Below are 16660 nucleotides of genomic sequence, written 5' to 3'. Positions count from 1 at the left end.
CTTGTATCTATTGACAAAACGGTTTGTTAAAAAAAATGTGATAGGAAGAGTCAAAGTCAGCCTGAACTAAGCTTAATTTAAGTTTGGCTTGCTTATAAAAGCATGATATGACAGTCAATTAGGCGTGTGATTTGACACAATGTCAAAAAACTTTAACATGGTTGAATCCCAATTTAATTTTCTGCTTCGTCAAAAACAGACCCAAAAATTAAATTGGCGTTTAGGTGGTATATTAACGGTTTTTTGACAACATATGTCAGATGACACACTAAATACACTGTCATATTATGCTCTAAGTTCCTAGCAGCGGATTGCATCGACGTAATTAAGGGAACCCTAAGTTGTGATTTGACTGTGACAGACCATGTGCAAAGTATCATAGTCCAATTAAAACCTATAGTCTAGGGTGCCTTTAAATATGTTGGTGTAATCGGCCCTAAATCATTTAAAACCACTGTGTTTGTGAGTCAACTGATATGAAACAAAACTAGAATAGAAAATTTGCTTCACCTATCTTGGAGATAGCCAAAGACTCAATGAAACTTCTTGAATGAACCTTCTTCAAACAGTTCTGTTTCAGATCTATCAAGTTTTTCTTGTTAACAAACCTCAATCTTAACAAAGTATTTTTCCAAAATGAACAGCTTCATATGTGGTTAATGTTGGTGTAAAGTTTATCAGGTTTACTAAATAAAACACTCACGTATAAAATACGTTTATTATAGTTCTTTTGTGACATGTTAACAAGGGATAATTTAATATAAAAGAAACCTACCACACCGTCTATTGCTGCTCTTGTGCATCTCCTCCGTAGCCAGTTCCTGTCAAGGATTTTCTTGAGGAACTTAGGTCGCCGCGCGACTTTCTCGATAAAGAGGAAGGCGTGCTTTCTACCTCTCTTGGTTTCCATATTGGAGAACCTAATAATAAGGACAAAAATAAATACAGCGAGTGAATAAGAAAGTTAATAAAGTACTGAATACCTAGTTCCTCAAGGTGAACCGGTTGGAACTTTTCCGGTGGATGTGACGACTGAATCAGCCGGGCTTGACTCCCTGTACTCCCCGCTGATAGAGTCGACGTCGTACTGCAAAAACCCCTAAAGTAAATAATCAAGCTCCCCATTTAAGCGCAAAATCTCCCCGTCCGCACCTACCTTAAAGTTAAATGATTAGGCGTCCTGCCGAGCGAAGCCTTCGGTTTGGACGTCCCTTGGGAATCGTCCTCGCCCTCCGATTTGGCTCCCGCATCGTTCCTGTCGTGATTCATCCTCTCGTGAATCGCGTCTGTCGTTAAAACGCTTTCTCAACAAAACTCGCACCACAATAGTATATTCTATGTTAAGAGTGGAAAGTACATGGTGCACAACGCAGCAACAGTACTTTTGGCTCAAAATATAGAGAATACTTTTTCGATGACTGACTCTACTTATTCTTTTTGTTTAGTTTTAAACTGGTATTGTAATGCACACAAGATCATACAGAAATGCTCAATTCTTTGTTCAGCCATAGCAGAAAAAGGTAGTAGCCAATAAGCAACTTCAACAAATGATTCACACAAATTGTTCCTTTAAAGTTCTACGTTAGAAAACTTCTCTATCATATCTGCTTTGGGTAAATTAATAAGAAGTCAAGTCGGCCATCGAAAAAAAACACCAAGCGCTCGTTTAACTACCACACTTACCGACAGCATCTCCGACGGTTTTGCTGCGACTCCGGAACCCCCCAGGTGGTTCTTCCGGTTCCGGTTCCCCGTTGCCGTACTCGATGTTTCCCGCGGACAGGCGTTGACTCTTCGTTTTTTTCGGTTTGCCTAAAGTTTGCGAACCCTGGATGATCACGTGATGTTTGGGCCGTTCCAGGGTGTGACTGTGACTGTTTGTGTGATGATCGGTACCGCCACCCTTGTGTCCCGTCACCAAAAGAATTCCAGGACCGGAACCAGGTTTTGTCGACGGTATTGACATGTTTCGTACCGATTCTCGGATTATTTGCCGTATTGTTTTCAGGAAGGCGTTACGGAATTCACCAGTGCTAAAATTGACAACAATTTGATCTTTCATATGTAGTAAATATTAGATTGTATTCAAATTTTACCTAGAGACATTCATTATTATTTCACAATGAATTAGGAGGTTATGGTGCTTATCCACTCTTTATTGATATAATGATACTCAATGTACAGAAAAAAAACATATTTTGTCATCATTTTCCGATATTGTATATTTTTTTAATTAAGTTTTCAGAATATAAAATTTATTTTCAATTTATATTAGTTTTTTCTTGTTATGCAGTTTTTTGGACATTAATCGTTTTTCTCCCTGGCTCTTGATTTGGAAATAATTAAGGCTAAAGAGTTACAGAAAATACGAAGTTACCTTTACAGAAGAAGTAAATGTTTTATCTAACTTTATTAAGTTCCTTTTGAAATTATAACCATTTTTCATTTACTAAAGTTTATCAAAAATTTATACAATTCGATGAGAGGGTAAGGCAATAGCAATAAGATTTAAAGCTAGAAGAATAGTTCCGATTATTCAACTTAAAGTAAGGAGTAGTGTAAAACTGTTAAAACTCGAATTGTCTTCATCAAGAAGAAGAGTTAGACAACTTTTCAACATGAAGAGCATTACATCTAGGATTGAAAGGGAGATCTTCCTTAAAATAGACCAGATCCATTTACTGCTAATATTCAATGATTTGTTTATTGTCCACAAGTGCATTCTTCTATTTTAAAAAGTGCTAGTAAATTAATATTAATTCATAGAAATAAACCCAGAAACCCAATTCATGAACGTAAAGGCCAGTAGAATTACCACGAAGTAAGCCAAATTGGGCATATTCCTGATACATCTTCTAATTTTCATTTCATCACGCAGGTCATTTATAGTATTAAAATTGAATATAGCATTTAAGTTTTGGTAAAATCTGATTAGTTAGTTGAGATATTATGAACTAGCCACCACTCAACATTATTTCTCCTTACCTGTTAGATAACACATACACCTTTTCTGACCTTCTTTGTAATTGACTTCTCAAGTGAATCAATTCCCACAAGAAGTGCGAATCCATGTCTTTGGCCGAGGAGGCTCGCACTTGAACCTCGGTCACCGGTATTAGCACTTGGTAACGAATGATTTCAACTTCGGAAGAAGCAGCCTTAGAGGCTACGCCCTGTACATTAAACCCTAATTAATTGAGTTGTTACCAAAAAGCAGAAAACTCACCATAATTTTCTTTTTCTGTCTCAGACGTTCTTTGCATAAAAAAACCACCGCCGTCTTAAAGACGAAACACATGGCGTGTAGTTCCAGTCCCTTTTTGATTTTTCCCAGAAAATCGGATATGTTAAGCCATTCCACTCCACCGTAGTATAACAAATCCCCAGGACTTAAATCTATTGACTGCAAATTAACCACCATAGTGTTATATTTTATCAAAAACTATTTAGGTTGGATTATAACCTGTTTGCAAGACTTTTGGTGCTGTCTGAACAAATGATCAAATATTGCTCCGTACTCCTCGTGGATTCGTTGCATTTCGTTTATGTGTTCAGCCACTTTTTCCATACCCTTTAGTGCTTCTACGATAATTAATCACAATTACAACATAATCATGTTGATAATTTGAATGAAACTCACCAACTAAATGCTGGTGCTCATCAGTATTCGGCTCGGTCAAATTCCTAAGCTGTTGCAACAACAAAGGGTATTTCAGAATTCTTTGTATCGGTTTGATTAGGTAAGACTCTAACGTAGAAGAGTGTTGCTGTTTTGGGTTTCTTGAAATGAGGAATTCCTGAAGTGCTTGATTTCCTTCGTCTGGATGTTAAAATAACATAATTCCACATGTATTAAGTGTCAAACATGAGGATACTTACTGGGGTGTAAAACTTTTTGAGCTTTGCTATGACTGGCACAAAACGAGCTGTACAGTTTGAAATGATTGACATAATATAAGAAGGCACTTCCGATGGAGAATAAAATATTCTGCAACAAATTGATAGTTTACCAACAGTATACTCATGGAGTAAATAGATGCAACCTTGAAATGATGCGGATACTCAAATTTATGAAAGTCCGGTTCTAATTCGATGGCCTCTTCAAGATTTCTGAGAAACTGTCTCTGGAAAGCCACAATTTCCTGAATGTTTCCGAAAAGGGCGTTGATTTCAGCGTTCGATAAGAACGTTTCCTTTTTGAGCGGTTCCAGATAGTTTTCCAATAGGCTGTTTAAGTGCTGTAATTACAAGAAGGTTTGTAGTGTACTATTTGAAAGTGTTTAACCTGAATTACCTTAACATAAGTTCGTTCAGTGTCTACCAATTCCATAATGACTTTTCTGAGTTTTTCAGAGTCTGAAAGTTGTCGGTTAGGGGTTGATACTGCAGTTTGGGGATTTGAATTATTGGAGGTTTTTCGCATTTCAACGGGAGAACGGCAAAATCCAGTCACCTAAAATTGGTAAGCAAAGTGAAACAGTTTTAATCATCAGAAGGTACTTTTTCACTCAAAAACTAATTTTTTACTGATAAGACTTACCTGTTCTGCACTTTTTAGTAAGTTTTCAATCTCAAACGAATTAGTTCTGGACGAAACTTTGGCTGAATTGTCTGATTGTCCAGGTTGACTTTCTGTGCTCTCCGTCTGATATCTGTCCTTACCAGGAGCTGGCACTATCAGTCCGGATATCATTTCTTCGCTAATGACTGGCGGTTCGTTAGGTGGTGGAGGACACACCAAACTCTCGATGATATCATCGGTAGCTCTCAACATCCCGGTGATATCTGGAGGTTCGGTGCGAGACGAGCGCATCATCATGCATAAGGAGAGTTCTTCTTGCAAGACGCTTTCCAAGTACATCATGTCTAGGTCGGACACGATCGACCCGTTTATTACCATGATCTCGTCTCCTTTGATTATACCTGGGATGTGGAGGTGGCACTTTTCGAATCGGGGTTGGAACGCGGTTGTTTTAGCTTACCGTTCTGCATAGCAACGCTTTTGTCCTCTACTCGACTGACGTAGCAGCATAACTCATCTTGTCGATCAGCGTTCTCGACTAGTTCTGCTTCAACACTAAATCCCCACATTTGCTCTAAGGTACTTCTGGATAGTTCCACTTGGTACAGGATTTTGGCACATACTTCCACCACTTCGTGGGTGTGTAACTGAATCATAAAATGTTAAATATTGCAAACACTACTCAATTCAACTCACATAAGTCTCGATGAGGTCGCTACGATGTGGCACGAAATAATTGTGGTCCTCCATGTCTCTACGTTTCTTCACTCTAACGAAATGCTCAGATGGATTGAGGTTCTTCCGGGCGCACGCGCTGGATAGGAACTCCTCCACAGACATGGTGTCTCTAACGAATACTGAAGTGGTAACTTGGTCGGGTAGGGAAACTTTTACTGTTTTTTCGTTTTCGTCCCTGGAGTTCATCTATTTTAAAGTTTTAAAATGGTTAATACACTCACATCTTTGATCTTGAATATTTAATTGATCTGAAATATTTTCTAGTCAAGACAAGATAAAAATTTTAGTTGGAGAGATGATTAGGTTGGTGTTACCAAATTTCTAAAACTTTTCTATCGTTATATCGATCCTGTATAGTTTTGACTACTTTTAAATTGTGCCTTAAACATACAGTGTGGAACAGCCAAATGGAATAAATTCGATAACGAATAAATGAGAGCGTGTTGGGAAAAACGCTTGGACACGTCGATTTGTATTTTTAGATGCGCATTTATTAAAAAAAATAAAAATTATATAGGGTGTGTCATGTGACAGTGGCCGATACCAACTTTCTTATTTTAAATACAACCCCCTGTATATTATAATTTTTTTGGATTCTTCAGCAAAATCTAGACATAATTCATGTACAATGTCCCATACCTATCTTCAACTGTTTCGGAAATATTAAGTGTTTTCAGATGTATTACTAAAATTAATATTAAAAAAAGAAAATTATTTTATTTCATAAATAATGTAAAAAAAAACAAAAAAACATTAATTTCAATGTAAGAGATGTTCAAAATGTTCGTGAAAATAAGTATTGAGTGTAATGTAGCGAATTTGTGAAATAAAATAATTTTCTTTTTTTAATGTTAATTGTTGTAATACATCTGAAAACACTTAAAATTTCCGAAACAGTTGAAGATAGGTATGGGACATTGTACATGAATTATGTCTAGAATTTTCTGAAGAATCCAAAAAACTAATAATATACAGGGGGTTGTATTTAAAATAAGAAAGTTGGTATCGGCCACTGTCACATGACACACCCTATATAATTTTTATTTTTTTTAATAAATGCGCATCTAAAAATACAAATCGACGTGTCCAAGCGTTTTTCCCAACACGCTCTCATTTATTCGTTATCGAATTTATTCCATTTGGCTGTTCCACACTGTATGTCCAAAATTTTATTTCAATCAAATAACAAGTTCAGATCCAGGACATATTATAGGGTGAGCCAAGAAAAGCGGACATTTTTCAAAAGGTCCTCCCTCTTCGGACTACACAATACTGCAGGGGTTTCAGCCATTTCAAAAAATGTCCTGTCACCCTTTATAAAACAGATTATTATTATTTAGTTGGAAAAATAAAACTTTCCTGAAGACACATAACAAATCTAACCTTTTTCTTCTTATAAAATCTTCTAGGCCAAGTATAGTACCTTTTTGTGATAAAAAAGCTGAAAATATAACAAAAATAACAAATTGTTCTGATTCAGCAATATTATAATTTACTCCTTGGTGTTGTTAAAACTTTCAAGCTGAAATTCTTTGTTCTGCTGATCTTCCTTCTCTTTGTTCAAGCTTATTTGTTGGTTTGGTGAAGAGGGTACACATATCAAGTCTACTTGGAAAGAGTTTATAAGCAATGCCATCCATTGCTAATCTTTCAATCGATACCTTGATTCTTTATATGTTCACTGGTTATCGGTAAGTGGTTTAGTTCTGTAGCAGCTTCTTCAACTGTTGGTTGGTCTTCCGATTCAAAACAAGGTTCAATAATTGGAATTAATGGACATGGAATTAATCCTTGAATTATTTCGTTTCGGATATCTGGATCAAGGTCTTTCAGTTCATGATAAAAGGCTGTGGTAAAGGCTTGTATTTTTTTCCTCTGCATAAATGTTTTGGTAAGTTGGTAACAGTGCTGTTTTTGATATACTTACTGGTGAAGAGGTGTTGTTGATACTGGTTTGATACACTTTTTTTATGATCAGTGTGATGGGAAATAAAGCCAAAATGATTTTTGGTGCCATTCTCTTAAAAATTTTAACACACAAAGGATGTGTTATGATTTGTTTCACTTTTTGCAAAAAAGGTCGTTGATGCCCATTTGTTGTAAGGGATTGAATTTTACATACAATGTGCTGAACCAAAATCATAAAGTTGGTAAGATGCAATAGTATAAACAGACAATATTCCTTTATTGTTTTTAGAGTATGGGGTTTGTTGGCACTGCTCCATATTAGCGTTTCTTTACTGTGTTTTTTGGTATTGCCCAGCCTCTCAGCCATTTTGACATTGTTTACATCACTGTTTTACTCAAATCACCCGGAACTGCACCGAAAATTACAGAAATGATTATATTCGTTGATAAATCCGTTATCTAATCACTTACCGCCTAAAAAGATTTAAATAAAATTCCCAGGATGGTTAAATACCAGAGATTAAACTCTAAACGTGAAAAGTGCATGTTGATACTGCAGTGAATAACGGAATAAAAGTGGGTAAAATAATTGATGTATAAAGTTTCAAAACATTTTGCGCATGTTTAGCAAATGATAAGAATAATAAAATAGTAAATTTTCAAGTGTGTCTTTGTTTAACGTTATCTAGCAACTTGATGATCTAAGTGTTTGGCGAATTTTGATAAACCGTGTAAAAACAAGAAAAACATACAAGTGATAAAGGTTATTATTTAGACTATACGTTTCAAGAAAGTCAGTAGTCAAGAAAAATGTGACAGATTTTTAAAAATTTGGAGTTTACAGTAAAAGCAAAGTATCCAATGTTAGTGCCTTCAAGTGATCAGAAAAATTGATTAACGTCAATAAAATTTCGAAATTCGTATAGAGTGGCCAAAATGTATTATTAGAATTATGTACTAATCAATTATCATGGTTTAGATTTCAGAGCAAATTTCTATCTACGAATGACCGGAATGGGCCTGTCACACAATTTTTTTTTATTTCATAACTACAAAGACGGATTGAAAATATTATACCCGTATTTTTTTGTTTTCAAAAATATTAAGTCTAAATAGAAAAAAATGACGATAAAAACTACATTAATCTCATGTTTAAAACGCCCGCCGCCGGTGACGTACTACACTATCAACCAATCAGCGACAAGAAGTGAAACAGATGGCGTGCAACAGCCAATAAAATCGCCCAGAATTACGTACGTCACATGCGCGCCAAAACAATCTTTTAAATTTAATGGACAAATTCAAACTAATGTAGGAACATTTACGACCATAATTTTTTCTTCAAGAATATGAAAAATTAGTTTTTTGATCCTATTCTTTCGATTCCAGTCATTAAAACAAAAATTTATGATATGTGGGATAGGCCCATTAGGCCCAAAACCTTTTATAGTGAATTTTGAAAACTTCAATACTTTCCATTGTTTTTACGTAAATTTTAAAGCTGCGACTATTGTAATTAAGTAAAAAACACAACTTGTAAGGCTGTTTCAAAGTAAATTTTCCATTTCAAGCTTGATATGTTAACGTTCAAATAAATATATTTCTCATAGTTTAGAAGATTTCAGTTTTCATTTTTTTTTTATTTCCGATTTCATTTTATAATTTGTACAAAATGGACCAGTAAAACTTACTTAATTTGAAGAAAGTATTTACCTGTAAAGATCGTCTACTTGATCCACTGTTAGATCTAGATAACATTGGTGGTCTTCGTTTGGTAGCTCCCCTCCCTGCTAGTAAATTATTGAGTAAAGATGGACTACGGGCACAAATGAAGGCGTGGAAAGAGGAAACAGTAAAAACTCCTAATTTATTGAGGGTATTCTTCGTTGCTCTAGATACGTGAGTGAGCAGTGACTAAAATCAACAAAACCCCATTACAACATTGTTTTTAAACTAATTTGCAAGAAATTCACTTTAGGATTTGGGAGTTCTCCACTTTGAAGACTGGCCATATAACATCTAAGTCTGAACTGTTCGCAATGCAACCGTTCCAGATTTTCCTCCCATTGGAGGACTTGATTGCACAGTTGTTGTCTAGCTTCCATGTCCACTACGACAGTTTGCTGCATTTCAGCCATGTGTTTCAATTTGTAATCCTTTAAGGGAAAAACGTATTGAAAATTGTGTTGGATGTGGTTTGAGTTATTTTAATACCGTTTCTATGGCCTTTTCCAAACGGAAGATTTCTTCTTGGAGTAAGTGTAAAGTACCAGTTTTACCTCGATGACGAGCAAAGGCAGCAGCACAAGCACTGTGAATACTGTTAACCCAATTCTCCAACTCAACCTAAATAAATATACAGAAGTTAAACAAGAAGTTGCTATTTGCATTTTTATGAGGTATCAATGTAAACAGCAAAAAGAAGAAAATGATGAGAAAATCATAATTTTTGTTCTGAAATGTAAATTTCACTTAAAATTGTTTATTTTAAATATACCTACTATGAAAGTACGTCTTACCTGGCAAGGAGCTTGGAATAGATATGCATCCCCAAAAGCAGTACTCAAACAAAAGATAAAATCTCGTTTTGGATGTTCTGGAATTGGTTGCATTATGGCACCGTCCACAATAATTAAATGCTTAGGAGCAGCTTCTACACTGCGACCTTCCCTGGATTCACAGGGGTAGAACAACAAAGTGGTACCTTTCAGGCACACCCAGTACCCTTTCCAGCCGCGTTTGCGCGCCAGCTCTATTTGATGTTTTTTGCGGAGCAGCCATTTCTTCACGCTCAAAAATCTGAAAAAATGTCCATGTCATAAAACAAATTTAATCAGTCCGTTTATCTCACATATCGGTAATAGACTTAACTCCAAACTGCAGCAAAAATTAAAATAAATCTATTCATAAATCTAATACTCTACTAAAAGGATCACGGATAATAATGCAGACTGCATTTTGCTTTATAATGTAGTCGGCTATCTGGGTCAGAAATTTCCATTTCCAGCAGCTCCTGTTTTGTAATGAACCAGCATTAAAAATCGCATTACAGCACACGAAAACCAAGCAAAAGGATAAAGTTCCTTTCAGAGCGTAGAGGAACTAGCTCGGGCCTGACAATTACCTATCTCGACGTGAAATGGTAGTCGTTTTCATTCTACTAGGATGATTAATTCGATCCGATTACATCCGAGACAAAGACATCAATCATTTAGCCAGAGCCTTGAGTTTTATGGCTGTACGTTGGTAAAGTGCTGTTCATATCATACCATAGAAACGCTGGGAAATTTAGTCCATTAATTTCCATAAGCTGCATCTAGACCATTAAAGCTATTTCATAACTAAATATAATAGAACTAGGTTGAGGAAAGTGAAGCTTTTCTTTGGATTCGGAAGTGAAAAGTTTAGTATAAAGCAACAAGTTATGCTGGTTGCGTCTCTAAGTAGTAACAATTGTTTCTTTGATCCGAAGCATTAAAACATAGCAGGAATTCTGTTTCCACATTGACTTATTCAATCTTAAATTTAATTCTGAATGTTATTCAAATGTTAACAAAATAGTTAATTACAAACCAGAACCTATACTTTGTCACTAAAAATTATTTAATGGGAGCAATTTACCAAAAAAATTTAATATTTATTTTGAGGCAGGATATCTTTTAGACTAGAGGAAAGACTTTGAAATGAATTCCATGAAATACGCTAAATTTAATTTTTGGAAAAGAGTGGGCACAACTGAAGTTTTAACAAAGTATTTCACTTATTTGCTCCATCCCAAATAAACTCTAATTAAATGAGTAAATGGGCAATTATATTGTTTAAGACGGGAACGACAAAGGCAAATAAATAAAACGATTATAATAATAACGGGTTAAATTGAATAATATACATCCTGCCTTCTAAAGAAACCCCTTCAACTTGTATTCATCATTGTGTTGTCGGTCATAAGAAACATGCTTCTGTTACTAGCTTTAATTGCCACGTTACTAAAACCAGATTTAGTAATCGGGAGTGATCAAAATTTTACCGATTTTAACGTAAATGCCTCACAAAACCTCACTTTGGCCAATCAGAACAACACTACTGATGTTTGCCACGCTCACGAATATTGGATTACCGAACCAATGGAAATACCACAACTTGAAATGTTAAAGTGCTCGGTTGAACTCAAACTCTTAGTGGCTGACAATGTGGGTCTCCGGACTATTACGAATACGTCTTTAGTGGATTTACCGAGGTCAGTAGAGAACTTTACAGCGGTGCGAAATAACATTCCTGAAATTGGCGAGTTTACCTTCTCCAATCTCACCCTAAAACATCTCAACTTGTCATCTAACAGTATTGAAATAGTGGCTCCAAGAGCTTTCGACAACATGACTGCCTTAGAATCTGTCATTATGGACGACAACAAAATCAGCATCTTCAACTTTACATTCCAGAACTGCCCGAAAGTAAAATTAATATCGTTGAAGCAAAACAGGATAGTAAAATTAGAGGAAGGAACTTTAAGACAAATAAAAAAGAACGTACTGTCCGTCCTGTTAAGTTACAATCAGATTAAAGAAGTACACAAAGCTGCCCTAGATGTAAGTCAGTTCCATGTGGTTCATTTAGACCACAACCAACTCAACAACGCTGTCCTACTTATCAAACTAGTCAAAGCTGAACTTGTGGACCTTTCCATGAACAACATATCATGTCTCCCAAAAGAATTTATGGAAAATGGTTTAAGCAAAATCAGAACGTTAAACCTTACTGGAAATCCTTTGGAATGCAGCTGTCTTCAAGACCTTAGGAAGAAAATGCGTAAAAATATAGAATTCCAAAAAATGTCACCTTTAGTTCAAAACATCAATATTATCCTACCTAAAAATGGTACTAAACCATGTAAGCAATAACTGGTTTAGTGTAACGCATAGATTTAATAAGTTAATACCAATTTTTATCAAAACTGAAATTCTTACCCAGCTTTTCGGACAGCCCCCGTACAATTAAAGGAAGCAGCGGCGGTACCAGTTTGTTTAGCCTTGTAAGGGGAATTCATGACACTTTCTCCCTCATCCTCGTCCGACACTGCGGTTGTCAGCGACATACGATCATCGTCGGATATCTGAAACAAATTTCAACAATTAAGCATAAAATTAATTTAATAAACATGTAAATCAGTTAAGTAGTTATGTTCAATAAAGTACAGTTCAGATGTTTTAGTATTATTGTACCAAAGTTAGTATCAAAATCACAGAAATTACAGCAGCTTTTACTCTGGAAAATATTGAGAACAAAAACATTGATTTTTAACTCATTCTTCAAGCACAATATTGATTTTGCTAAAAAAACCCTCAATTTTAGTATTTAAACTAGCATTTTCAAGCAATGACATTATTGCTTTGATTCAATAAATCAATGAAATTGCCAATAGTATTGCTAAACTGGAAAGAACAATATTGATTTTTTCAATCCTCAATTTCAGGATCTAAATGTTAATTTTCAGCCACACCTGCATTGATTTTATTTAAATTATCAATAATTTCAACATAAAAATCTTGTTTTAATTTTTAGGATATATATTTCAACAACAAACCCTCGGTTATAGCATATTTATAATACTATCCATTATTTCAACACAAAAATGTTAAATTTCAGCTATAGAATCGTCGGATTTCAGGAATTAAACTTCAAGCAACACATTTAAAAAAAAAAGAAAAAAAAATTGAATTTTGAATTTTGGGATTGCAGTCTCTAAATTGCTAAACAACAAAACCGTTGTTAACGGTTGTACATTCTACTTATTTATGCGTTTGGTCTTAACAAGTTAAAAAGACAAAACTGGGGTGTTCAAAGTTTCTAATCTGCTTTGATTGCTATAATAATTCAATAAAAATACCATTATAAAGAGTGTTTTAACTTTTGAGCTAAATTATCATTTAAAAATCCACTTTAAATTTAACATTTCAATTACGCCCTAACTTGATAAGTTAAACACTGCACCGAGGTCAAAGGTAATTAATTCTTAAACCTCAAAAATACCTACCGGATAAAGTGAGTTTCAGAGTTTTCTCCCCGACAGTTTGTTCTAATTAAAACCGTCAACCTTTTTAAGGCCGATAAGCAAACTTCAGCAATAAACCAATTAAACTGTCGAACTAGTCAAAAAGCCGGAAAAATGTCTCTAAAAAGAAGATTTACGGTGGTAACACTGTGAAGCAAATTTAACTAGTTCAAAATAGCTTTCCAGAGAGCTTGGTTTTTCTGGTTGTTTTTAACCAGGCCTCGTTAGGCGATTGTTAACGTTAACAATGAAAAGATAAGTTTTCGGAGCTAATCAATAAGAAAGTCAGTTTCCGCTTCGTTAATCCTGTAAAGTTAACAAGACTTTGTTGCGGTGAATTTTGCTAAATCAAGAACCATTAAGCTCCCTTTTATGCCTTTCGGGCACTGATTATTTTCCCTTTCCTTTGCCACATCTAAAAAAACTGAATTCAGAGAATCAATTTAAAAAAAGCGAGTTTCTACCTCACGTTTTGGTATGAATTTTAGATTAAAATACATTATGACAGTAACAAGTTATAAGGCATTAAACTGGTTTGCTACTTTTTTGTAATAAGCAACAAAGATTCGTTAAACTTTTAACAAGAAAACTTCAAGCTCTGCAATACGCCTAATTGCGGTTCGTGTCAGATCTACTTAAAATATGTTAAAGAGTGAAATTACCGCATTTACGGTTGAAAACAAAGAAGTTTCCGATTATAAAAAGAAGTTAATTGAAACCTTCAACCACTTTATTGTGGCAGAAATAAAAAACCAAAATGATGTATTAAGATATGCCCCTTAAGTTGTCTATCATTTATTGCAGCAATATTTAAAATTTCGACAAAAAACCTTTAATTCTTCCTAAAATTGCCAAAATGGCACTTTTTGCAAAAATGGCATTGTTCAATTTTTAAATAATTGCTGATTTTGTTAACTTTTTGTAACAAAACTCAAATTGAGCAGTAACGTGATGTTTTCTTGTCAAAATTGCAAAAATCCTGTCCTTCATTAGTGTATTGGAATCATTATTTACTCTTATTGTTTCAGTATTGTTTATAGCTTTAATTATAGGAACTAAATGTTTATAAGCGTTATTTTTAGCAATTGTAGGAACATAATTTAAACACTAAACTACGATGACTATATAAATTGCAGACCTCCTTTCCATGATCACTCTAAATAACATGTTGATCTTTCTACAATGAATCAGTTTATTTTGAATGTTGGGGTAAATATAATTAGATGGTGGTTGTGATGGTTTTGGATGGAAATAAGTAAACAAAAACAAACAAATGATACAAATAGACAGTTTAATGGATGACTTGTATACCTTGAGAAGAAACATAGCATTACATCTTTCATCGTCCTGCTTTTCGTTCCAATGCACGTGTCGGTATCTCAAGTTACCCATCACAGACGGCTTATTCAACTTGGCCACTTCTCTGGCCAAACGATAAATTGTTTTCTTTTTGATCTTTTTCTTGTGGCGTCTCTTTTCCGCTTCTCTTTCGTCCATTTCACTGACATCCCCTTGCGATGTGAGCCTCTCCTCAGTAACCTAGATGGTTTGAAATCGCGGTCGTATAAATCAGGTCGATCGGAAGGACGATTATTAAGAGCTGTTCTTACCCAAGTGCTCAAAACGCTTTCGATGAAGTTAAAAAATTTTTGCACGTTTTCCTCCATTTTTCCGTAAGCGGGTTGCAAGCAAAAATTCGTGTTTGCGCACACTTGCAACAAGAAGTTGTCGCCGAAATGGACCGTTTTGCGACGTCTACGTTTAGCCAAAGACATGTTTTCCGGCATTTTTAAACACACAAGATGGGACTTTGTGTTTCTTAATCTGTCCCGTTTTCGCGCTAGTATACGATGTACTAAAATAAGGCCGCCCGATTTCTAGTCGTTTCATTTTCCTTGAAACGCTCTTTTGAACGGAACGTTAACATTTATTTTATTCCTTTTGTGATTGTCGTCGAATGAATAAAACATTTGCGTTCGTCTTAAGCCATTTTAATGTTACGACTCGGTTTCTGCTTGGGAACGAGCTTTGGGTTAACGTAAGCAAAGTTTTGTTGGGAATACATGAAACGAACCATTTGTCAAATCTCGTTATCGGACCGTCTTTCTGTTTCGGCATTTCGCCGTTCCGAAAACGTGAAAATTCATTTCTTTCACATCAAACTGTTGATGGGTTTCCGTCCTTTTTTTCAGCAAACTCATTTATGAGTGAATTTAGTTGTTAGATTGACAGACAAATCAAAAAAGGAAATTCATACAAAAAAACAGCAAAAGTACGAATTAAAGGTGTGTCATTGCTTGCAAAAGTATTTTCTTTATCTCATCCTGAATATTAGTTCATGTAAAACTGATACTACTTTATTTAAAATTTTACAGCAATACCCGCTACTAGTTCAAATCGTCTCTATCAAAGCACTCATCTTTTGCACTTTGATAAATGCTTGGATTAAAACTTGAACACTTGATATCTAGACTAACCCAAACTAGTTTCTAAAATGATTGCAAATCCGGCAAGGGTTAAATCCATTAAGCTAAACGCCAAGTTTTGGCCTTTCCTCTTTTAGAGGTCGATCCAACAACTTTAGCCATAAAAGCACATATTGCGAAAACTTTTAAAGTGGTCGTTTACACTTAGTTATTTGGTATTCTCAGTTTACAAAATACGCTCAAACCTCACTTTGCTTATAAACGAGGAGTTTGCAGAAACAAACATTAGAGCAAAAAATTCCCGTTGCACTAAAATTTTAAATCGAGCAAAATGACTGGTAATTTGAATCAATGGATTGGTAATTCCATTTCAGTAGCAAATAAACTGGAATGAATGCCAACCAGTGGGAAAAATAATTAATTAAAACACGATAAGGTAACTTTTGTATAACAAATTTGTATACATTTTTCCTAACTAAATTTCTATAGAATTCTATTACATAAGCGCGTTGTAATAATTTTGTGTAAATCAATTTTCGAAAACGTGACAGAAACCAACACAGTTTCTGTACTAATTAACTACGACGTGGCCAATAAATAACGTAATAAAATCGAAAAATCCAATCTCGGTCATGGTAGAAACTAATTCAGTATTTCTGTAAGACTGATGTTCAGTTTTATGGATTTAATTTAACGTCACAAAGCTTACATTTAACAGTTTAGATAGGCTTCAGTGGAAATTTGTGCTGATTATGTGATCTATGGAGACTATTTAAACAACCAAGTTAACCTAACCTAGCCTAACATCAATAACGGTCGATATATTAAACCGAGCTTAAGTTGACATTTGTTTTTGAAAGTGACAGAACGAATGAAAAATGTCACAGAACTGTATTTTATTTAAGTTTGGCTTAAAGTGTAAACATAAGTATTTTTTCAAATTTTGCAAAATATCTGACAAAAAAAAACATTTTAAATGGACTTAATCAAAAATAAAAAAACGTATTTTTTTAACAA

General features: G+C 34.8%; 3 protein-coding genes across 5 annotated transcripts in view; 1 reads left to right on the top strand and 2 right to left on the bottom strand.

Annotated features, from left to right (window-relative positions):
• Window positions 1-704: 704 nt before the first annotated feature.
• The window catches only part of sif (guanine nucleotide exchange factor still life), a 29582-nt gene continuing 13626 nt past the window's right edge, over window positions 705-16660 (bottom strand). For 2 of the 3 annotated variants that reach the window (XM_081985730.1, XM_081985731.1), the window contains exons 16-34: window positions 12133-12278; window positions 9688-9967; window positions 9383-9514; window positions 9142-9324; window positions 8882-9082; window positions 5219-5446; window positions 4983-5169; window positions 4541-4923; window positions 4295-4453; window positions 4044-4238; window positions 3880-3988; window positions 3641-3820; window positions 3464-3582; window positions 3227-3403; window positions 2986-3173; window positions 1684-2033; window positions 1157-1286; window positions 984-1087; window positions 705-920 (exon numbers count right to left, since the gene is read on the bottom strand). In XM_081985730.1, coding sequence (XP_081841856.1) covers window positions 784-920; window positions 984-1087; window positions 1157-1286; window positions 1684-2033; window positions 2986-3173; window positions 3227-3403; window positions 3464-3582; window positions 3641-3820; window positions 3880-3988; window positions 4044-4238; window positions 4295-4453; window positions 4541-4923; window positions 4983-5169; window positions 5219-5446; window positions 8882-9082; window positions 9142-9324; window positions 9383-9514; window positions 9688-9967; window positions 12133-12278 — 3588 coding nt within the window. In that variant the 3' untranslated portion in view covers window positions 705-783. Of the gene's footprint in view, window positions 921-983; window positions 1088-1156; window positions 1287-1683; window positions 2034-2985; window positions 3174-3226; window positions 3404-3463; window positions 3583-3640; window positions 3821-3879; window positions 3989-4043; window positions 4239-4294; window positions 4454-4540; window positions 4924-4982; window positions 5170-5218; window positions 5447-8881; window positions 9083-9141; window positions 9325-9382; window positions 9515-9687; window positions 9968-12132; window positions 12279-14528; window positions 14757-14827; window positions 15625-16660 lie in introns of those variants that run through there. The other variant, XM_081985732.1, reaches the window with a different exon arrangement.
• On the bottom strand, window positions 6896-8843 carry LOC145733096 (uncharacterized). Its single transcript, XM_081985737.1, has 3 exons — window positions 7640-8843; window positions 7188-7578; window positions 6896-7135 (listed from the first exon to the last, which is right to left on the bottom strand). The coding sequence occupies exons 2-3, from the start codon at window positions 7533-7535 to the stop codon at window positions 6911-6913; spliced, it is 573 nt and encodes a 190-aa protein (XP_081841863.1). The 5' UTR covers window positions 7536-7578; window positions 7640-8843; the 3' UTR covers window positions 6896-6910.
• On the top strand, window positions 11089-12368 carry LOC145733095 (keratocan-like). Its single transcript, XM_081985736.1, has one exon. The coding sequence runs from the start codon at window positions 11122-11124 to the stop codon at window positions 12064-12066; it is 945 nt and encodes a 314-aa protein (XP_081841862.1). The 5' UTR covers window positions 11089-11121; the 3' UTR covers window positions 12067-12368.

Source organism: Ips typographus, linkage group LG8 (genome assembly GCF_016097725.1).
Source record: "Ips typographus isolate SLU linkage group LG8, UJ_Ityp_2.0, whole genome shotgun sequence".
NCBI lineage: Eukaryota > Metazoa > Arthropoda > Insecta > Coleoptera > Curculionidae > Ips > Ips typographus.
The sequence above is the reverse complement of the archived record's forward strand: the minus strand, read 5'-3'. Positions and strand labels throughout refer to the sequence as shown.

Excerpts from the sequence above, each read along its gene's own strand:
- LOC145733096 (XM_081985737.1), bottom strand. The coding sequence starts at position 7,535 with ATGGCTGAGAGGCTGGGCAATACCAAAAAACACAGTAAAGAAACGCTA. Across the intron at positions 7,136-7,187 it reads TCAACAACACCTCTTCACCA|AGGAAAAAAATACAAGCCTT; the intron begins GTAAGTATATCA and ends ACATTTATGCAG.
- LOC145733095 (XM_081985736.1), top strand. The coding sequence starts at position 11,122 with ATGCTTCTGTTACTAGCTTTAATTGCCACGTTACTAAAACCAGATTTA.